General features: G+C 40.7%; 1 protein-coding gene across 1 annotated transcript; it reads right to left on the bottom strand.

The window, feature by feature from the left end:
* Positions 1-706: 706 nt before the first annotated feature.
* Positions 707-18,934, bottom strand: rp1l1b (rp1 like 1b; the record flags this gene model as incomplete). Its single annotated transcript, XM_084561013.1, has 5 exons — positions 707-6,825; positions 10,800-10,905; positions 14,111-15,421; positions 16,030-16,209; positions 18,434-18,934. The coding sequence occupies 5 exons, from the start codon at positions 18,932-18,934 to the stop codon at positions 707-709; spliced, it is 8,217 nt and encodes a 2,738-aa protein (XP_084417139.1).
* Positions 18,935-24,030: the final 5,096 nt, after the last annotated feature.

The raw sequence follows: 24,030 nt of genomic DNA, 5'->3' as shown, positions 1-24,030 counted from the left end.
TGGTACACAAAACCCTGCATTGAATTCTGCTACTTTTCAGAGACTTTCCTTTGTTATAGATATCAACGCAATTACTGGATGAAACTGATAATATACTTACATTGATGTTTTGCTCTTTAGATCGAACACTAAATACTGTACCAGCAGAACCATACGTTAAACATTCAGAATTAATATTATCAGTGTTTTTTTTTAAATTCCCAGGCAATATTAACTAAAAAACATAATAATTTTATTAATGGAACCATAAATCTTTTGATTAGATAATATACTTATATATATTCCTGATCCTAATAAAATGTGCAGCAAAAATGGTGCAATCATACTGTGGTAATGTGAAGGAAACCTACAGTATATGTGCATATGTGATATTTTAAAGTCATGAATGTAACACAGATTCTATCAAGTTCTCCAAAGCATTGCTCTAACTAAAAGGCTCCGAATCGCTTTAAGTAATAACAAAATACAATATAGCTTTGCATATAAACTGTGCAGACCCTCTAGATAAAGTATATACATTCAAGTTTTTAAGATATTTTTTTTCATACAATTGTATGAGCAGCAGTTGTTGTGGAAGTGTTCCCAGAAATACTGGAACAAAGTGCTTGTAATTCTTTAGTGCTAGAAATTTGAACAATCTAAATCAGTCCCGTTGCCTTTTATTTGACAGGTCCTGATCAGTATTGACAGCTCTTGTTGACATTTTTCAGAGACCCTCATTCTTCTCTAGAATTTCTCCAGAGTCATCTAATGATGAACTCCTTTTCAAACTCTTTGACTCCTGGCTTGTAACTTCTTCTTGGCTGTTTATTTCAGTCTCAGAATCTTCAACATCAGCATAAGCGCCATCCTCAGATTCTGCGCTTATCAGAGTATCATTAAGTGGCATTAACATTGTTTCCTTAGAAGCTTTATTAGGTGCACTGTGACTATCTGTCTTGCTGGTAACAAAAGGTTGCCGTGCATCATCAGCTTCTTCTTTCTGGTCATCGGAGTCTTCCTCTGCTTCATCTTCTCCATCAGCTGAGTTTCCGCTCCAGCCTTCGTGGGCTGTATCAGTTTCCTCTTTCTCAGAAGCTTCAGCATCATCTTTATCATTATCACAGCTTCCATTTTTAATGTTAATACGTTCACATAGTGTGACATTTGTCTCTGTCTGTTCATAATTATGAACAGACAGAGACTCTGGTTTGATTTTGCTATTTTTCCCCTTTTTTCTGTCCTTTTCTGGTTTCAGCTCCACCACATCATCACAACCTTCTGTTTCGTCATTAGTCTCACCCTGAGGCTCCTGAGTTAGGTCACTTTCTTCACATGTATGTTTCATTTTGTCAGGATCACTTTCCACAATATCTTCTCCTGTATGTTTCAGTGCCACGACTTCATCCTCCATGCTATCTGTGGATTCTTCCCTTCCTGCCTGAGGTTCTCCATCCTCCTCTTCTGCAGATGCTTCTTCTGATCCAGATTCGTCTCTGCCATCACTTGCAGTAATCTCATTCTCTACCATTTCACGTTCTCCTGGCTCTTCTGCTGTTCCATATCCTTCTCCTGTCGTCTCATCTCCTGTTGTCAAAGCCTCTGTTGTTTCATCTTCTGCTACCTTCTCGTCATGAGATTCATCACCTTCACTTTTTTCTTCTTCTTTAAAGTCGTCAGTGGCACTGCTTTCTGCAATTCTTTCAGATGATTCTGTCTCGTGAAAGTCTTCGGCTGATGCCCCTTCAGAATTTTCTCCCTCATCTTTATCTTCCCCTGATGTTTCATCTACAGTCTCATTTTCGGGTTTGGCTTCTGAATGTTCTTCTCCTGACTCGTCATCGTTTGTGACATTTGAAGTATTCTCTTGTCCTGTGGTTGCACTGTTTTCAGATTCGTTTTCATCAGTCACTGATTCATTGCTTTCCTCGTCTGATTCATTTTCAGTCACATCTTTGGAGTTTTCCTCGCTTGCGTCTGCATTATCACCATTATCGAGTCCTTCTCCACTTGATAGTTCTTCGGGTTTGGCTGTGTTATCACTCTCATCTGCAGTTTCATCATTTGAGGACATGTCTTTGCCTTCTGCAGATTCAACTTCACTCCCAGCAGCAGTTTGTTCTCCAGCTTCAGTTGTCCCAGATTCCGCCGCATCTTCGTCATCAGATTCATGTTCAGTTGTGTCTGCCAGATCTTCTGATGGATTTTCTTCTTCAGTCTTGTTGGCTTCACCAGTTTCCTTTTTTTCCATTTCATCTTCACTTGTGACAGTCATTTCTTTTTCAGTTGGGTCTTCAGCCGTTACGTTCTCATCTGACTCAGACTCATCCACTCTGGTGGCTTCCACAGTTGCGTCTTTGTCTGATTCATGCTCAGTTGTTTGTCCCACATCTTCTTCTGCATCTTCCCCCTCGGCCACAGTGTCTTCACCACCAGCTTCTTCTTTCTGTTCATCTTCACTTGTGACAACATTTTCCTTTTCTTCTGCAGAGTCATCTTCTGAATCGTTTGTACTGGTGCCTTCAACAGCTTCATCAGATTCATGTTCAGTTGTAGCTGCAGCATCAGGTGCGCTGTTATCATCGGTCATCCCTTCTTCCACAGCCTCATCTTTGTCAGATTCATGTTCACTTGTTGCTGCAGTGCTGGTTTCTTCTGCATTTTCGTCTTTAGCTGCGGTGATTTCAGCAACACTTTTGTTAGGTTCATCGTCACTGGTAACAGCAGTATTCTTTTCTACAACCAGCTCATCTTCAGTTGTTGCTTCAATAACTGAGGCATCATTCTCCTCTGTTTCATCGTCATTCGTGGTGGCATCCAAATCTTCTGCAGAATCATCCTCACTGGTAGCACCAGTCTCTTCTCTGTCATCAGCCTGTTCTGATTCTACAGTTTCCTCGTTCTCAGTGCCTTCTGCCACAGTTTCATCTTCAGCAGTTTCATCCTTTGATTCATCTCGAGCTGTGTCAGATTCATGTTCACTTGTGCCTTCCACACTGGTTTCTTCTGCATTTTCATCTTCAGCTGTGGTGCTTTCAGCAATACCTTTGTTAGGTTCATCGTCACTGGTAACAGCACTATCCTTTTCTACGATCAGTTCATCTTCAGTTGTTGCTACTCCATCTGGTTCATCTGATGATTCATCAGAGTCATCGCTGTCATCTGCAGTCTCATCTGCTTCATCAGTGAGCATTTGTTTTTCCACATCCTTATCTTCAGATTCATGTTCTCTTGTGGCTGCTGTAATGGTCTCTGCTGCTGCATTTTCATCTTCAGCTGTGGTTGCTTCATTGAACTCATGCTCACTTGTAAGAGCCTCCTTTTCCACAACCAGCACATCTTTAGTTGCTTCTTCAGCTGGTTCATTGGACGGTTCATTACCTGCAGCATCAGTCTTGTCTGCAGTTTCATCTTTATTTGTGATGGCATCTAAATATTCTGCAGAATCATCACCACTGGCAGCACCAGTTTCTTCTCCATCATCAACCTGTCCTGCTTCCACAGCTTTCTCATTGTCAGATTCATGATCAACTGGGGCTGCCAAAGCAGTCTCTTTCACTGCAATTTCATGTTCATCAGTCTCATCCTTTGATTCACCTTCCCCTGTGACTGAACTCTGTTTTTCTTCAGCCATCTCATCTTCGGAAGTTGCTGCTTCAACTGCTTCTTCTGATGATTCATCAGTTTTGGCTGTGCCATTGTTCTCTTCTGCATTTGTGGCAGGAATCTCCTCATTGCTGACTATCCCTTTTTCCATAGTCTCTTCTCTCTCAGATTCATGTTCACTTGTGGCTTCCAAGCTGGTTGCTTCTGCATTTTCATCGTCAGCTGTGGTGATTTCAGCAACATCTTTGTTAAGTTCATCCTCACTTGTAACACCAACATATTTTTCAACAACCAACTCATCTTCAGTTGCTTCTTCATCTGGTTCTTTTGATAGTTCATTGCATTCATTTGTGGTGGCATCTAAATCTTCTGCAGAATCGTCTTGACTGTCCCCACCACTCTTTTCTCCATCATCAACCTTCCCTGCTTCCACAACATCCTCATTTTCAGATTCATGGTCAGTTAAGACCGCCATAGCATTTGCTTCGATTGCTAGATCATCTTCTGTTGTTGCTACTTCATCTATTTCTTCTGGGTCATGATCTTTCTGAGAGTCATGCTCATCTGTGGCTGGTATGGTGGTCTCTACGGCTGCATTTTTGTCCTCAGTTGGGGTTGCTTCAGAAGCTATCTCCTTTTCGCCTTCACTTGAGACTGCTTTTTCCAATGTTGTCTCATCTTCAGATCTTGCCTCCTTAATTGGTTCCTTTTCTGAACCTGTGCCATCGTTCTCATTTTCAGAATCATCTGCTCCTTCGGCAGGAATTACTTTGTCATTGTCCTCTTCTTTGTCAGATTGATGGTCATTTGACAGAACCACAGCAGTCTCTTTTTCTAACATATCTCTCGCTTTGTCTCCTGTCTCTTCCTCTTCTTTGGATTCAGTTTTGCAGTCTTCGTCAGCTGTGACTACATCCTCCATGACTTCTTCAGGTGTTTCATTTTTACTAATAGGTGCTTCAGCTTCTACTATGTTTTCTTCAGCAATGACTGCATTGTCTGCTATGGATTCTTCTTCACCTGTACCTATGTCTGCTCTCTCATTTTCAGCCATTGAATCTTCTGTTTTGGTTATTTCCTCATTGCCATCTGCAAGAGAAACTGTTTCTTCAGCATCAGTCTTTTCATTCAGTTCTTTGACTGGGTCTTCTTCTGCTTCATTGTTTTCAGACTTGTCTTGCTGAATTACATGACACACACCTTCCTTTTCATCTGCTCTATCCCCTTCCACTACTATTACAGCTTGCTCAATAACTTTTTCTATAAGTGTTTCAGCTGCTTGTGTTTGAGCATAATTTCCAGACAGAGATGTACAGGTGATTGCCTGTGAATTCCCAGCAGTTTTCATCATAAGAATCCTCTTTAAGTCAAAGTCCATGACAAGAGGTGCAGTGTTTATAACTCCTGCCAGAAGAGTTGGTGTTGATGTCATTTTCTGCTTCAGGCACGTATCACACGGACAGTAATCATCAGTTTCACTGCGCTGGTCACTGTAAGATGTCCCTGTTGTTGAATCATCACTCTTTTCAGCCTGGGAATCAATTGATTGATTGACCATGATCATCAGTCTCCGTCTTCTGTTCTCAATTTGTGTCGCTGAAGTGCGGGACATCGCCTCTTTCGGAGGTTTTGGCAGGCCTACTTGACCTTGAATTTTCCTCAGTTCTTTGTCTATACTTGCTTGGATTTTTTTGTGAACCTCTGTCTTAAGTTCATTTATTATAATGTTAAGCTGATCATTATCTCCCAAGTTCCATCGGACTTTGAACTCTTTCATTGCATTGATATAATGCTTCATGAACTGCTTTTCTATTTTAGTTAGTAAGGTTAAGACCCAAACAGGATCAGGATCTTGAGATCTTTGAATCAGAATAGGACTTTCTTGACAATCTTTATCAACTTCTTCTGGAAGTTTTTGGCCGTTGCTTATATTTCCTGAACTTTGGTTTGAGGATTGTGGTGTTTCAGGAAGTTCTTTGGGACTCTCGTTGCTTCTGATTGTGTCATCTGTTGCTAGGTCACCTTCTTCTTGTTTTTCCTCATACATCCCCTCTCTCTCGGTTTCAACTTCACAGACGTTTTGTACTTTCCCTAACATATCTGCACTGATGTGAGACTGCGACACATCTCTGTTCACATCGTTGCTGCTCTTTACACCATCGCTACTCTTTCCTGAGCCTGTGGAGCCACTGTTGACATCTACACCAGAGGATGACGTCTGATTGAAGTCATCATCCACACAATGCTGATCATCCTTCTTTAACACATTTTCATTTTCTGAAGGATCACAAAGCCAAAGAGATTTAAGTATATTCATTAGTGCTTTGTACCTTTCATCCTTTTCGTCTGCATTTTTAGGATCATGGTCTATTAACTGCAACTTCACGAGGCAGTCCAAAAGACCTCTAGCTGAGGTGCTTAGCTTACGTCCATACACTGGAGATATTTCTGGCAAACTGTTACATCTGTCCGGCTTTGGATTTAAAAGTACTTTCATCACTTGTATGGAGGAGTTATATACTTTTGAGGTAGCTTCTCCCTGAGTATGGGTGTTGTCATCATTTGTTGCCTCTGGGCTTGTTTGGGAGTCATTATTATGGGCACTGTTCAGTACATCCCCTTTGTCTGCGTCTTTTGAATTCTCAGCTTTGTTTTCATTATCCTCCATTCCTCTGTCAATTTCCTCTGTTGTGGGTTCAGTTTTTTGTCCATCATGAAACTCCTCCATGTCATATACATTACCATCTGCTGGTATTGTTTTCAGCCATTCATTTACAACCTCATTTGGGGATGCGTTGGGTAAGCTAGATGGGACCAGGTCAAAATCACCAGTTTTCTTGTGTTTGCTGCTTTTGTTACTTTTACTATCACTCCTCCCAGTGTCTGTAGCTTCCACTTGACCATTTGATGCTTTCTTAGACATATTTGACTTTGATTCTTCAGTTGCTTGAATCTCACACATCTCTTTACCGAGATCTGAACTGGACAGAGTTTGAGACAAATCACTGTCATCTGACTCTGTGTGACAAATGACACAATTTTTATTTTCTTTTGATGGCTGTGAACTCTGGCAGGTTTCTGACAATGCAGACTTTGCTGCAGATTTTGGTTTAGAAATGACCTCTGCAGGTGACTTGTTCGTCTTGGAGTGACTGCTCCCCTTATCAGTTGCATCTTGTTTCTCTTCCTCATTCAAACTACACAAACTCTTTCCTTTAGGATTTGCATACCCTGCATTTGCTGAAGAAACACAGGAATCATCAACATCTGTGTCCTCTTTGTTTTCTGTATCTTCATTTGTTAACAGATTGGTTTCTTTGGATTTTTTAGATTTAACGGACTGATGTGACGCCACACTTAGAGACCTTTGTGGTAGCCCTTTAGTGTCAGATGATGTTGACTTTTTTGAACGTGCTGAAGCCTTGGACTTTGATGACATGGCTGTGGGTGCCCTGTCTTCACTTTCCTCAGCGGTCACAGCAAGGACTTCAGATGGACTTGATTTTACTGACATAGGGCTAAGTGTTGTCTCCTCTGTTTTATTTGTAATTTCATCAGTAGGAACACCAGAGACTTTAGATTTTTTTGATCTCGCTGACATATTTGACTTTGCTGATGCAGGACTTGGTGCTCTCTCGGGTAACTCTTCAGCTACTAATTTACTTGACTTTGTGGTTCTTGCCGAAGTGTTTGACTTCGCTGACAAAACACTTGGAGTCCTCTCTGTTTGATCTGCCTCTGATTTTCTAGACACTGATTTTGCAGACCCTGGGCTCATTGCTCTAGTCTCAGTGTCTCCTTCTTCTAAAGCTTTTGATCTCTTTGATACTGCTGTGGCATTTGACTTGCGCGATTTTGCAGATTTGATGGAGGTGGTACTTTCGTTCTCCTCACAACTTTCATCACCCGGAGTATTAAAGACTTTTGACTTGGCAGAACTTTTTGATTTTGCAGAAATGCTTGACTTTTTTGATCTGGTGGATCTGGCTGATTTAACTGACAATGTGCTTGATGGTCTTTGTACAATTTCCTCTTCTTTTGGTTTGTCCTCCTCAGAAGAAACTTCAGATGGCGTTGCACTCCTCAATGATACAGAAATATGTGATTTGGTTAAATTGTCTGACATGTTTGGTGACACCTCGTCAGTGTCTTCTTCAGCGTCTTCTGCATCAGTATTGCAAACCAAAACCTGAGAAGCTTTTTCACATTTCTTGTTTGACATCTCTGATGTTGCACTTGGTGGCCTCTCTGTGTTTTCTTCTTCAGCACATCCATCACCTGGAAATGTACCTTTGGATCTCCGAGACTGTGTTGAGGCATTTGACTTTGCAGATCTCTTTGACATACCACTTGCTGCTCTTTCTGAAGTGGCATTTTCTTCAGCTGGCATATCTGGGACTTCTGATTTACGCGATTTTGCAGAAATACTTGACCCGATTGAAGACACTGACATTGAACTTGCTGATCTGCTTTCATCATGTTCTTCCTCGTTTTCCTTTTTATGAACGTGGTCACGGTGGATGGTAGAAGCTTCAGATTTCTTTGACACTGTTGAAATGTTTGACTTCGCTGATTTTGCTGATCTGACAGACCTATTGCTATGCGGTCTGTCATCTTGCTCTTCTTGGTCAGTTGTATGGTCTTCAGCTGGACCATCTGGTCCTTTTGACTTAGTCGATTTTGCAGAAATAGTTGACCTTGCAGTTCTGGCTGACACGGAACTCTGTGCTCTCTCATGACTTTCATCTTCACCATCTCCCTCATCAGGTATGCCAGGCTGGACAGCAGAAACGTTTGATTTGGTGGATTTAGTAGATGCATGTGACTTTGCAGATTTAGCTGACAAAGCACTATGTGTTCTGTCTGCAAACTTGATAGACATTTCAGAAAAATTTGACTGGACTGATTTAGCTGACATGCTGCTTGGGGCTCTCTCTTCACTTTCCTCTTCTTCATCAGATATCTCAGTCCCAGCAGAGCTTTTAGATTTATTTGATCTTGCAGAAACATTTGACTTGGCTGACTTTCCTGATCTGACTGACAAATTACTTGAGACTCTCTCTATATGTTCTTCGGGGTCAGATATATTTTCCTCTGCTTGACCATCCTGTTCTTTCAAATTAGATATTGCAGAGTTTGTTGACTTGATAGATCTCCCTGATATTACACTGTGTGTTCTCTCTTCAGTGTCCTCTTCACCACATACTTCATCAGGAACACCAGTAGTTTTACCAAACTGAACTTCAGAAGTACTGGATTTTATAGATTTTGTGGAGCCACGAGATTTTGCTGATTTAGCTGACAAAGCACTTGGTGCTCTCTCTGGAGATCTTTCAGAAAGGTGTGACCGGGCTGATTTAGCTGACATGCTGCTTGGGGCTCTCTCTTCACTTTGCCCTTCTTTATCACAGATCTCAGTCCTTTCTTTAGCTGAAGCATCAGCAGAACATTTTGATTTATTCGATCTTGCAGAAACATTTGACTTGACTGACTGGACTGACATAGCGCTTACTGTTCTCTCCTCATTCTCCTCACACTCTCCTTCCTCAGGATCGTCTACACCATTTTCCAAGCAAACTTCATAAACTTTCGATCTAGATGTTTTAGAAACATTTGACTTTGCTGACTTTCCTGATCTCACTGACAAATTACTTGGAGCTCTCTCTGTATGTTCTTCAGGTTCAGATATATGTTCCTCTGCTTGACCATCCTGTTCTTTCAACTTAGATTTTACAGAATTTGTTGACTTGATAGATCTCCCTGATATTACACTCTGTGCTCTCTCTTCAGTGTCCTCTTCACCATATACTTCATCAGGAACACCAGTAGTTTTGCCAGACTGAACTTCAGAAGTACTGGATTTTATAGATTTTTTAGATGCACGAGACTTTGCTGATTTAGCTGACAAAGCACTTGGTGCTCTCTCTGCAGATCTTTCAGAAACATGTGAGTGGGCTGATTTAAATGATATGGTGCTTGAGGCTCTCTCTTCACTTTGCTCTTCTTGAGCAGATAACACAGGCATTTCATTAGCTGAAGCATCAGCAGAGCATTTAGATTTATTTGATCTTGCAGAAACATTTGACTTTGCAGATTTTATTGATCTGACTGACAAAGTACTTGGAGCTCTCTCTGTATGTTCTTCAGGGTCAGATATATGTTCCCCTGCTTGACCATCCTGTTCTTTCAACTTAGATTTTGCAGAATTTGTTGACTTCATAGATCTCTCTGAAACTGCACTTTGTGCTCTCTCATGAGTTTCCTCTTCACCACATACATCATCAGGAACACCAGTAGTTTTGCCAGACTGAACTTCAGATGTACTGGATTTTATAGATTTTGTAGAGGCATTAGATTTTGCTGATTTAGCTGACATGCTGCTTGGGCCTCTCTCTTCTCTTTGCTCTTCTTCATCAGAGATCCTTTCTTCAGCTGGAGCATCAGAGCATTTAGATTTATTTGTTCTGACAGAAACATTTGACTTTGCTGACTGGACTGACATAGAGCTTACTGTTCTCCCCTTGTTGTCCTCTTCACCAGCTCCTTCCTCAGGATCCTCTACACTGGTGCCCAAACAAGTTTTAGAAACTTTCGATCCACTAGATGTATTAGAAACATTTGATTTAGCAGATTTTGATGATGATTTCACTGACAAATTACTTGGAGCTCTCTCTGTATGTTCTTCAGGCCCAGATATAGTTTCCTCTGCTTGACCATCTTGTTCTTTTAACTCAGATTTTGTTGACCTGGTTGACTTTGCAGATCTCCCTGATATTACACTCTGTGCTCTATCCTGAGCTTCCTCTTCACCACATTCCTCATCAGGAACACCAGGAGTTTTGCCAGACTGAACTTCAGAGATATTTGATTTTATAGATTTTGTGGAGACACAAGATTTTGTTGATTTAGCTGACAAAGCACTTGGTGCTCTATCTGCAGATCTTTCAGAACCATGTGAGCGGGCTGATTTAACTGACATGCTGCTTGGGGCTCTCTCTTTACTTTTCTCTTCTTCATCAGCGATCTCAGGCCTTTCTTTAGCTGAAGCATCAGCAGAACATTTAGATTTATTTGATCTTGCAGAAACATTTGACTTTGCAGATTTTATTGATCTGACTGACAAATTACTTGGAGCTCTCTCTGTATGTTCTTCAGGGTCAGATATATTTTCCTCTGCTTGACCATCCTGTCCTTTTGACTTAGATTTTGCTGACCTCGTTGACTTCGCAGATCTCCCTGATATGACACTCTGTGCTCTATCCTGAGTTTCCTCTTCACCACATTCCTCATCGGGAAACCCAGTAGTTTTTCCAGATGGAACTTCAGAGATGTTTGAGTTTATAGATTTTGCAGATACACAAGACTTTGCTGATTTTGCTGACAAAGCACTTGGGGCTCTCTCTTCACTTTGCTCTTCTTCATCAGAGATCTCAGTCCTTTCTTTAGCTGAAGCATCAGCAGAACATTTTGATTTATTTGATCTTGCAGAAACATTTGATTTAACTGACTGGACTGACATAGAGCTTACTGTTCTCTCCTTATTCTCCTCCTCACACTCTCCTTCCTCATGATCCTCAACACTGTTGCCCAAACATGCTTCAGAAACTTTCGATCTTCTAGATGTTTTAGAAACATTTGACTTATTTGATATTCCTGATCTCACTGACAAATTACTGGAGGCTCTCTCTATGTCTTCTTCAGGGTCAGATATAGTTTCCTCTGCTTGACCATCCTGCTCTTTCGACTTCTTAGATGCAGAAGACTTTGCTGATTTAGCTGACAAAGCACTTGGTGCTCTCTCTGCAGATTTTTCAGAAACACATGAGCAGGCTGATTTAACTGACATGCTGCTTGGGGCTCTCTCTTCACTTTGCTCTTCTTCATCAGAGATCTCAGTCCTTTCTTTAGCTGAAGCATCAGCAGGACATTTTGATTTATTTGATCTTGCAGAAACATTTGATTTAACTGACTGGACTGACATAGAGCTTACTGTTCTCCCCTTATTCTCCTCCTCACACTCTCCTTCCTCATGATCCTCAACACTGTTGCCCAAACATGCTTCAGAAACTTTCGATCTTCTAGATGTTTTAGAAACATTTGACTTAGTTGATATTCCTGATCTCACTGACAAATTACTGGAGACTCTCTCTATGTCTTCTTCAGGGTCAGATATAGTTTCCTCTGTTTGACCATCCTGCTCTTTTAACTCAGACTTTGCAGACCTAGTTGACTTCGCAGATCTCCCTGATATTACACTCTGTGCTCTATCCTGAGTTTCCTCTTCATGGTATTCCATGTCAGGAACACCAGTAGTTTTGCCAGAACATTTAGATTTATTTGATCTTGCAGAAACATTTGACTTTTCTGACTTTCCCGATCTCACCGACAAATTACTTGGAGCTCTCTCTGTATGTTCTTCAGGGTCAGATATATTTTCCTCTGCTTTACCATCCTGTTCTTTCAACTTCTTAGATGCAGAAGACTTTGCTGATTTAGCTGACAAAGCACTTGTTGCTCTCTTTGCAGCTCTTTCAGAAACATGTGAGCAGGCAGATTTAGCTGACATGCTGCTCGGGGCTCTCTCTTCACTTTGCTCTTCTTCATCAGAGATCTCAGTCCTTTCTTTAGCTGAAGCATCAGCAGGACATTTTGATTTATTTGATCTTGCAGAAACATTTGATTTAACTGACTGGACTGACATAGAGCTTACTGTTCTCTCCTTATTCTCCTCCTCACACTCTCCTTCCTCATGATCCTCAACACTGTTGCCCAAACATGCTTCAGAAACTTTCGATCTTCTAGATGTTTTAGAAACATTTGACTTATTTGATATTCCTGATCTCACTGACAAATTACTGGAAGCTCTCTCTATGTCTTCTTCAGGGTCAGATATAGTTTCCTCTGCTTGACCATCCTGCTCTTTTAACTCAGACTTTGCAGACCTGGTTGACTTCGCAGATCTCCCTGATATTGCACTCTGTGCTCTATCTTGAGTTTCCTCTTCATGGTATTCCACGTCAGGAACACCAGGAGTTTTGCCAGAGCATTTAGATTTATTTGATCTTGCAGAAACATTTGACTTTGCTGACTTTCCCGATCTCACTGACAAATTACTTGGAGCTCTCTCTGTATGTTCTTCAGGGTCAGATATATTTTCCTCTGCTTTACCATCCTGTTCTTTCAACTTCTTAGATGCAGAAGACTTTGCTGATTTAGCTGACAAAGCACTTGGTGCTCTCTCTGCAGATCTTTCAGAAACATGTGAGTGGACTGATTTAGCTGACATGCTGCTTGGGGCTCTTGGTTCAGCTTTCTCTGTGTCATTTCCTTCATTAAGGGTCTCACAGTCTTTCTTGGCTGTGACATGAGAAGAACATTTTGACTTATCTGACCTTGCAGAAATATTTGACTTTCCTGACTGTACCGACATTGAGCTCACCGATCTCCCTTCAGTTTCCCCTTCAATAAAAATTTCTTCAGAAGCATAACCACAGCTTTCAGAAGGAGCTGCAGAACCTGTTGATTTCACAGATACTGCAGAAGCATTTGACTTTGATGTTTTAGCTGATTTAATGGACATATTGCTTGGAGGTCTTTCTCCATCCTCAGTATGATCCGCAGCATTTTCATCAGCTGAAACATCACTGGTCCTTGACATTTTAGATTTGGCTGAAATATTGGACCGTGCACTCAGTCCCCTCTCTTCCTCACATTCTGTGTTGTTTTTTCTATCTGGGCCCTCACAGCCTTTTGACTTACTTGATGTTGCTGAAACCTCTGACTTGACGGATTTATCTGACATGCAACTTGATGATCTCATACCAGTTCCCTGTTCAGCATCATCTTCATCATCATTACACTTTGAAAGAACTTGTGAAGCTTTTGACTTTGTAGATACTACAGAGACATTGGACCTGGCCGATTTTGTTGACATTGCACTTTGTGCTCTTTCTGCAGTTCTCTCTTCTTTGTTTATTTCTTTACACCCTTCCATAGAGGCTTTTGAAATACAAGCTCCTTCTTCACTTTGCTCTCCATCATTTATATCTTCGTGACCGTCATCGCTTTCTTTATTAGGAGCTTCAGATGATTTAGATTTGCTGGACTTTGCGGAAATGTTTGACATTGCAGATTTGACTGACACTGATCTTGCTTCATTTTCTTCTTCAGTGTCTGAAATACTTGGTCCACTTTCATTCTCGTTTCCTTCTGCTGAGTTTTGAATGCCCTCCTCTGCAGATACCTCAGATGCTATATGTTTCGGTCCTGCAGAGGCGTTTGATGTCGCTGACATGGCACTGGGTGTCCTTGGCTCAGCTTCCTCCTCAGTTTGTTTTTCACCTGTGAAAGAAGATGCTCTTGATGCCTTTGATTTATTAGAAGCTTTGGATTTTGATGACATGGAACTTAATGCTCTTTCTTCTCCAGCATCCTCTTCTGATTCATATTGTTTAGGTTCTACCACTGACTTAATAATTTTTTTAGATTTAAAGGATTTTCCGGACCCGCTGCTTAAGGGTCTTACCTGTGTTTCTTTGTCATCACATGTTTGTATTCTGTCAGCTGCAACATTTGAAACATCAGATTTGGATTTTGTTGAGGCTTTTGAACGAGCTGACATGGCACTTTTGGATCTTTTTTCCTCTTTATCTTCACACGCCGTGTTCTGTATTTCTCCAGACTTGTCTGATCTGCAAGAGGCATTTGATTTGACAGACATGGCACTTGATTGATCTCTTTGTCCTTTTGTGTCATCTGTGGGACTCTCAGATATTCCACACCGACAAATGTATGGAGCTTTTGAATTTTGTGACTTGTTAGAGTGTCCTGAAGCATTGGATGCTCTCTCTGTAGGAGTCATGGATAAATGTTGCATAGGTGATCCTGTATCCAGAACTCCATTTCCAGAGGTCTGTTCCATTTCAAATACACTATTCTGAGTAGATGCTCTTGAAGCACTTGGGGGAACATCATCATCCTCATCATTTTGATTTTCCTCATCTCCTGTCGATATTTGTGAAGAAGTACAGGTAACAGATCTTGCTTGGTCGTCCTGGTTGAATTTTTGAGCAGTTTCGACCACACAGTTGTTGGTTGTGAAGGATTGCACGTTGCACTTTGGTGAGCAAGTCTCACTTCTGATGGTGCAGTATTCTATTGTTTCAGCTGCCTCGATAGTCTGCTTTACACAGGTTTCTCTCTCCACCACCTGTTCTATAAGCTCTTCACTTGATCTAGATGTAGTTTGCGTTTCAACCACTGTCTTTCTAGAGACCACAGTATGCGACGATGCACTTGAGCTGGAAGTTTGAATGCGGCGACTTGCTCCATGTGTCCCCGACAAACTAGACCAAATTTGATAATCCTGGCAATGAGTGCAACAGTGAGGACAGTGAGGCTCCTCCATATGTCTCTGATAGCGCTGAGTGATGTAAGCCTCGTCTTCCTCACCAGCAGAGATGATTTCAGATTCTGAGTAGCTTCTATTACTAACCTGTGCAAAATAGGGGCTGTTGTGTCCTTGGAGGTACTCACTGGTCTTGCCTGTGGTCTTTCTTACTTCTGTAGACCAGTGTAGCATTTCGTCATTTTGTAGTCGAAAGCGCACTTTCATCTCCATAGACAAGCTGCCATCTTTGTTAACACGAACTAGTTTCTCTATATCATCTTCTCTCAATCCATCACCAGTGGGTGGACAGGAATCGACATTATCTGGGGAGTCGGTTCCGTCTGGTGCCGACTTGTTGGATGACACTGACTGCCTGGTAGCTCCTTTGTCGGAGTCCAAGTTTGGATGGATAACACTTTTGTTTGCAGTGAGTCCTTTGTTCACCATTCAGCCGTAAAAAAGACCAAAAAAATCAAATTAGTTAATGGTATACAAAACAGCCGTTTTATCAGATCCTAGAGGAATGTCACAGGAAGCAATTCATTTTTTTAATAACGGCGGCTTTGGTTGGAGGTAATACTGTGGCTTTGGACTTTAATACAACTTTAATAAAGTATTCATGAAATCAAACTAGTGTTTTTGTATGGTATGTCTTAATCTATTTTATATTTCACCTATATGCCAATGTCTGGCAAAACATTGACAAAAGCTGTTTGCTGGGTATTGTTCACGGTATTTTAGTGAGTTTGTCATTTCCTGGAAAACTTTAAAAATGTCAATCACTCATCCTGCAATTGGGGGCGTATACTTATTCCGAATTTTTAATATCCTCCCCTTTTCCTGAATCCCTCATTCACCAGCTCAGACATACATAAAGGTTGGCTGCTCAGGCTACTGGAGCTGAACATTCAGAGCACCCTGGGCTTTTTGGGAGGACGCAGCAGATCTAGTGAAAACATATAAATAAGTGCAAACAAACAATACTCCACTGGCTGTTTCATGGGGACTTTATAGAATACAGAATCATGAAATTGTGTCAGAAATTAAGTATGAAATTTGTTTCTCCTACTCTCTTGTCCTTCGGTGCAGACAGCGGGATGTGACTTCACACTCAGCTTTGGAAGTTTGTCGTCTGATGTCTTGCGAAAATTCTCCACAATGGAAGGGTGAGAGGGCTCCCGGCCCACACAGACAAGAGCACTGGGGCACTGCAGAAGGCTCTGGACACTGTCAATCTGAAAAGTGTCAATTACAAGTATGTGAATTGTTATCTTATATAAGGGCACAAGCAAATACTTTGGCACCAACAAATTATGTCTTTAAAATCACATTTTTTCTGCCACCTGTGACAAAGAATCCCTCATTAGTGTTATCAGATGAAGAGATGTCTGACAAACATGCTCACCTGCCTTATGCCAAACGTCACTCAGCACTTAACATGTGCAGCTCAAATAACTGCATTATTTTTTATTATAATGGACAAATGTTAAAGAATATCATAATAGGGCGAGGACATTGTTTCCTCTCGAGGATAATGGCAGAGCTTTAAATCCCTGCAAAAGAAGGCCGTGAGTCAAACAGTGAGTCAAGGGATAAATATCCTAATCCTGGATGATCTCTGGCAAACCTCACCCGATGATGATGCATCATTGCAATGATGGGCTGAGCTATACTGTACACGAATGTAGCTCAGCAGGTATTGTCAGCTTGATGAGTATGAGACACATTGGTCTGGAGAATATAATCCATTCATACAGTACATCATAAAGACGCAGACTTGTTTTTACCTAACTGCCAACTCCTAAAGTGCTTTTTGCAAAAGAAACACAATGTCTTGCTGTATGCATGCGTCACAAAGCTGATAATAAAACTTGACATCATCATCAACTATGATCATTATCAATACAGCCCTCGGCCTCACAGATCATTAGCCTGAATAGATGAATGCTAATCTAAAGGTGTGAGTGCATACTGACCTGTTTTCCTCAGGTTGTTCATATAAAGGCCTCATAGCAGTAACTGTACTGGTTTCATACAATTAAACATACAGCATGTTGCTGCCACAAATAAATAAATAAATAAATAAATAAATCACAAAAAAACACCACTCTTCAAGTTTGTAGGATCATATTTTTACATTTTCAGATTTCAAAACAGTAATGTAATCTGTTTGGGTTCTCCTTTAGTTCCGTATATATGAAACCTTTTAGGCTATAGCACACACAGACACTTAATATATTAAGTAAATGTGTGTGTATAATTTGTACTACATGTTTTCATTCAGAAAAGTCATACAGTAAATAATTAGCATTTTATACTGCTCTTCCTGTTCATTTTATTTTAAAGTGTGCTTTTAATATTGAATAGTGCTGCTTGTGTTATGGACTGACAGCCCTAAAACTCTGTGAAAACATGTTTCCTGAAATATTGAGCCTTTTGTTGATTTTATTTCGCTTATGTGTGCCTGGTTTTGATGACAGTGCACTTTTGAATTTTGAATCCGCTGTCGGTAAAGGCAGATGAATGGCTTCATCTGTGGTCACACAAAGCCCAAGTGAAGATAATTAATTGCCACTGTGGAAGACGCATTTCTGAGACACCTCTGGTATCAAAGTAGGGGAGTTTCAACGTTGACCTGTTTCTCCTCTCTCAAAAATAGCTCTGATTTGACCAAGATTAATGGGGTTTGGAGAGATATCCACGATCCGAATGTATGTGTGAGGGAATATCCCCATTTCATTCCCTGGTGCGCACACTCAAAATATTTATCCCACTTGACTTGGATGAGAACAAACTGCTTATTGCAAACTAAATGAGAATGATATTTTATGAATGTTCTTGTGGTATAAATGTCCCTTGGACTTATTTTCTTACAGCAGTTACCCTCATCTCTCCTCCTGGATGGCATTACAACTATAGAAACTATTTAACCAATAATGACATGGTCATTGTCCTGTATTTGTTTTATTCTAAAAATCCACCCTGGGTATTGAAATTGTATTAATATGCAGTTCATGGTAGCATTTCTTTTTAAAAGGTTGGGGTACCATATTCATATAATCACACACTAATAGTTAACTTTAAAGAAAATGCTGTTCTCAGCTTGGATATAAGGCATCAGTCCTGTCACTAGAGGCCTCTCTTTCTCTCTGGTCTTCAGTCACTGGCATGAGCAACAACATTGTGTAACAATACTTTAAAACCACTACACTTGAGGCCACATGAACACAGACAAACACAACTCTTGGCCAATCTTTCCAGTTCATTAAAATACAAATTAAGGTATTCTCTTAGGGTCACGCATACTGCGTAAACTTCCTGGTGGAAATAAAAGTTTCCTGGACAAATAGTACAATCCTGCATGACCCTGAAATCCCAAAGCATTTGTATGAATTGAATTGAAAAGAAACTATATGAAAACTAAACTAAATCCTGTAATTGTGATATTTATGACCTCACCTTGCGGCCGTCGAGAGTATACAGCTTCCTGATGTGGTACTCCATGAGCTCAGAAACTTCCTCTAAGAAAAGGCCAAAACTGTGTACACTCCTGCAGTGCAAAACGATGGTCTTCCTGAACGCGGGGTCACTGTTCTTCACCAGCACCACCTTCTTATTGTGCCTGTGATGATGAATGTGGCGGTCCTGTCCCAAGGGTGCCTCTTGGGGCCTGCTCGGCCCTCTGAGAACATACTGGTGCGGGTGGTGATGATGATGGTGGTGGTGATATGGGGTGTCATAGAAAGGTGACAGCTGACTCTCTACTGCTTCCAGTGCCTGGGCATGTCTATACTCTGAGCAAAGGTAGCATTCGTCGACGGGTTCATGATGGGCCACCATGCCATGTCGGGGGATCCTGGGTAGCTGGGTGGTGTGATGTTTATAGGGGAATGAAGACCTATGGGAGCTTTCACCGCCGACAGCATTGAAGCACTGGAAGTTGCGTTTGTGGGATGACATTTTGATGCTGGAGGTTGTATCAGTGCTCTGAATGGAGGGAGGAAGGTCTTAGGGGAGCCAAAGGAGAAGGCAGGTCAGCTTAGGCAAACAATGACAGCGGAGGGTTGCCATGTTTCTCCTGAGCTGCCTTTTAGGAAGAGGCTGAACGGCATGTCGGAGGGCAGCCACTCACTCCAGGCTAAAAGGGAGTTGGAAAAAAAGAGGGAAAAACATCAGACACATTAAAAAGCTAAATGTCCCTAACTGATTTCTGGATATATTGGAAATTACAACGTAAATTTCAACAGCACATGGCAGATATTTCTTCTTTCTTTACATGCAACCTTTTTTTCACCTTTTATGTATTTTATCAACATCCATTTTAGTTTTTCCTTGTAACCAAGCGAGGATCTTCTCCTCAGATCCTCAGCTTCTCCTCTAAAGTACTTAAGTCTAAATAAGTACCAAAACATGTTTGATGAGGGCTGACATAAGGCCTCTCTGAAAAAGAACTCCAGACAAAGAGACACCTTTAAGTCTACAGGCGTAATCAGTTTAATACTGTTACAGCCAGTCAACAGCAACAGGATTTACTGTTTCATAGTTCAGCGTAGAATGTTTAGCTACTTTTCCAAGAAGCTTCTTTAGTTCAAGATTTAGTAGTTGTGCTACCTCACAACCTGGGCGACTGCACATCTTAACAGGCATTAGCTGTGTTGACTGCTGTGTTCAGACCACAGACTGTTTCATTTACTTCTCATAAAGTGGTGTTGGTCCATGATAGTACAAACAACACAGACAAATATATCCTGACAAAGAATGGATTCATTTGGGGTTTAAGCATTGTTCAAATCACTCACCATTGCCACGTTTTATGGAGAGATACACATGACACGGTTGTTACGTATGTACAGAGTGTTGTGCAGATCAAAGAGTAAACGAAGACAGGGATAATGAGGATAGAGTCACAAATAAATCCTCCAAGTGACTTTAAATAACAAGCTTAAGTCTTTGCTTGCACTGGAAGTGGACATTACCTCAGTGATTTTCCCTGTCACAAACAAAAATACATTTTTAGCCTGTAATTAAAAATGCAAGGATTACTTATAAAAAAATAAAAAAAAAATATCTGCAGTAAGCACAATACATTCTCATCGTGACAATACTTGGAGGTAAAGACAGTTCATTGTTTTCTGATGGAAAGGGACGCAAGCCCACTATGGGAGACCCTGGGAGATCCTGCAAATGGTAAAATAGGCTAAGCTTGATTGACACCCATAAAGAGCAGGTTTGGCGGCTGTCCTTGTTCTTGTCCGTGTTGTAGACACGCGAGTAAAGCAGCAAGCGTTCCCTGCAGCTGAACATGTATTGGCAGAGGAAAGAAAAGTAGTTTCTTGCTGTAAATACTCTCACATGTCATGTTGCCAACCTTTTGTATTTGGAGTCAAATCTATACACATTTGTTGCTCAGGAGTTTGACTGTCTTAACTTGATAACTTGAGTCTTTTCTCTAAAAATCAGGATTTTGAGGGTAGATTCTGTTTTGGTTAATTTATATGTAAGTCTTGAATACATTCTTTTAACTACACGTTCTTATATAAATAAGAAATGTGTAAAATAGTAAAATAGGCTGGCATAATCGGCTACATTTGAAAGCTGACATTGCCCAAAATGTCAGGATCTCAGTAAAAAGTCAAAACCTGAAATCAGATAAAACTTACAAAAATTGTTTAATTTAATTTTACTTGAAACAATGTTTCAAATGTTTCAAATAAAATTGTATGATTTCGGTGGATATCAACAGTTCAGGTGGCTCTACTATCCATGTGCACACATTATGTTCAATGCAAAAGCTAAAGACGCTATGAAGACATAGACTTGTATGTAAACATAACTGTACTATATTCAAGCGTGCACACTTACAGAATGCTCCTCATGAGATCATTATTCTGCAAATTAGCTGCTGTTAAAACATTAAAGTTCCTGTTCTTTCTCACTTGATCACAAGTACAAAATGTATTTCTTTACTCAACAGGACTAGGAAACATATGTGACCTTGGATCCCTAGAATAATGCAACATATCCCTGAGGTGTCGTGTTGGACTGTGGCTCCTATGACTTCAAACAAGGAAAAATGGAACTTGCATCCTGCACACAGGCCAGAGTTCAACCAGTTTATCATGGATTGCTGCATCCGTTCTTTGCGTGAATTACACAAAGAAACTACAGGGTATGTCCTAAATACTTGTTTAATCTGATCTTCTGCACAGGAACAGCTTTATATTTCATTATTTTAGTTATTTCTATTGTTGAACTGCAATACTGTCTAAAAATGTACAGTATATATGTTTAAAAGAAGTATACTCACACATGGTGCACAGTCATAATCCAGACGACTACAAAAAAACTAAAGCAAAAAAAGAAATAGTCCTGAACCCACAGAGAGTGAGATGTAAACTCCCAAAGAAACGCCAGTGCTCCAGCAAGCAGAGAAACTACAAACCATTCCAGGAGTCTCCCTGCAGTAGCGGGCCCACCTGCTAATCAGATGCACGGGAAGCTAAGGATAGACTGAAAAGCCCTGCTAATCACTCTGAGATTGGCTGAAATCTGCTGAGGCTTTGGACACATGACTAGGACTTCACCATTGCATAAAGGGAGTTAAACTTTCTTTTAGAAAATGACTGAGTAACATTCTGTGACTAAACATAATTACCGCTTTTATTTGTCAGCTTCTATCCTTTTCTGCTGAGATTTGTCTCAGACTCATAGTGCTACCACTGGCTGCTTGTTGGTGTGTCACACATGAAAGAATTTTAGTTACTGTAACAACACTGAGGAAGAAAAAATGGCTAGGACATATCTTCTTCTATCTACCTTTTGAGGGTGTGAATTCTGATTTCAGGCCATTAACGTTGATACTGAGATTTGTACAAGGATGATAAGGATATTCAAAGCCAATAGACACCTTTTATTTGTTTTTTTTTTTTTTACTTTATTTCCTTTTATTGGTTTGATTAACTTTCAGCAACATCCACAAAAATCACCTGCACTATGAACTTGGGTTTTCTGCATGCATAAGACCTGCTGTCTTGTGTGGAAAGCTTTTCCACAGCTCAAAGCTTTACTTATACTTCTGCAACAGATCTACGCAGAGTCTATGTCATAACCTACACAAGTGGAATACGTTGGCTTCATTTTGTAATTACGCAATAAAGTGAGTAATTGGTGAGTGGCACTGAGCAGGTCATGTTGAAGTTGGTGTTAATGAATCTTAAACAACTCAGAAAAGCAAGAAGACACCGGGGTAAATGACGAGGCAGAAGTAGGGTTTATTATCTGTGCTTGTCCAGCAATTGAGAGACGTGAACGAGGAATTGTATTTCTAAACAACAACGGCCACAGAAACAATGATGGTACAATTAAGACATAACTAATGGCCAGCGGAAGACAAAGGAGTTGCCAAGGGTCAAGATAAATGGTCAAAGGTAGCATTTAATTCATTTGTATTATATTCCTGGGCACTGCCCCCAGCTAATTATTTCAGTCCAGGGTGTCTGTCTGACACAGTCTTCTCAGTTATATATTATTGTCACTGAAAATAGAAATGTGACAAGGCCAAAAATGTCCAACCTTCATTAGTTATATGTGCATGCTGCAGTCAGGGTGTAAAACTTGACCAGATACTGTGACCTTACAGGGTCAGGTCAGTGTCCTCAAGGACAAAGGAACAAACTACCACAGTATACAAGGGGGAAACCCTTATCAGAGGCCTGCAGACCACACACCAATCCCTCCATATGATGTCGAGAGTTTTCAGAAGTGCTTAGTCACATGAGCACCCACTCCCACGAAGCCTACACACACACACACACACACACACACAGTGAGGCGAGCTTTGATGCGCCTTCTCTCTTAAGGAGCTTGATGGGTCATGGTGGGGTGGATTTGTCTCAGGGTGGGCCAGTTGATTGTGTCCTGACTCATGGGAGAAAATAACAGAAAGACCCCCCTCCCCATTTGAACTGAGCTGTGATTGTGAACGAGTGACTCAGAAGCTCTGAGGACGTGGCTTTCATGGCAGGCTTTCCTGTGCAAGAAATTCACCTCCCCTTCACTCCTTGGATTAAAATAAAGATGAAACATTTGAGTCAGCTCTGAATGAAATCACCATAAAGAGTCACAAAGATGATTCATTGTTTCATTAAATGTCTGATTTCTGAAACCGTTTCTTACCCATATAAGGACTTTTTCTGTTGTGTGATCGGCCAAACACCCTTGAATGGGCTCCACAAAAAAAAAAAAAAGATAATTTCAAGATTCCTGTAGTCACCATACGATATGATAAGTATTTCAGGGTGCTGTCAGCTGTCAAGCCTCCACCATGTGGATTCAGTCTGGATCACAGTCACAGCAGGACACCCTGAAGCTCATCCTCCGTCAAGCACACACGTGCGCATGGAGGCTCAGTCTTAGCACTCCCCCCTCCTGGCAGCAGTTAAAATATCAGGGCTAATTAGTGCACAACCTGCTGTGCAGCACAGCTCCTGCTATATTCAGTGCCAGTTCTTATGAAGCATTCAGCCAGGAAGTCAAACCAATGATTAATACCTCCAGTTAAAGGAAAAGACCAAACCTTTAAAAACAAGAGGAAGCTTTAAGATGTGATAAATAGTCTTGCTTAAAAGGTACACTAATAGTCACTAAAATTCATTAAAGGTCATTCACATTGTTGTGTAACTGAAGTCATTTAGACTTTATAGATTCCAGTTTTGAAAAACTTCCATAATGATAAATAATAATTACACAACAAATACTAGACATCTTTAAACTTTGGCTCTGTAAAGATTTATTTATTATTTTCTGTGGCCAATGTCACTGCAGATGCCTACCTTAAGTTCATTTAGTTGTTTCAAAATACTATTTAGAAGAAAATCATGCTACCTGCAAACACAAAAGCTGCACATCCATCTATACTTCCTACATCCCTGGTTAGGTTACCTGTCCCTGCATATTAAAGCAACATTATTCAACTATTTACGTCACATTGGCTTGTAATATGAAAAATGGGGCCTCTTTCATTCGCACTCTGCATCCCCAACTCTTATTCTTACATC

The sequence above is a fragment of the Chelon labrosus genome (genome assembly GCF_963514085.1).
Source record: "Chelon labrosus genome assembly, chromosome: 14".
Classification (NCBI taxonomy): domain Eukaryota; kingdom Metazoa; phylum Chordata; class Actinopteri; order Mugiliformes; family Mugilidae; genus Chelon; species Chelon labrosus.
The sequence above is the reverse complement of the archived record's forward strand: the minus strand, read 5'-3'. Positions and strand labels throughout refer to the sequence as shown.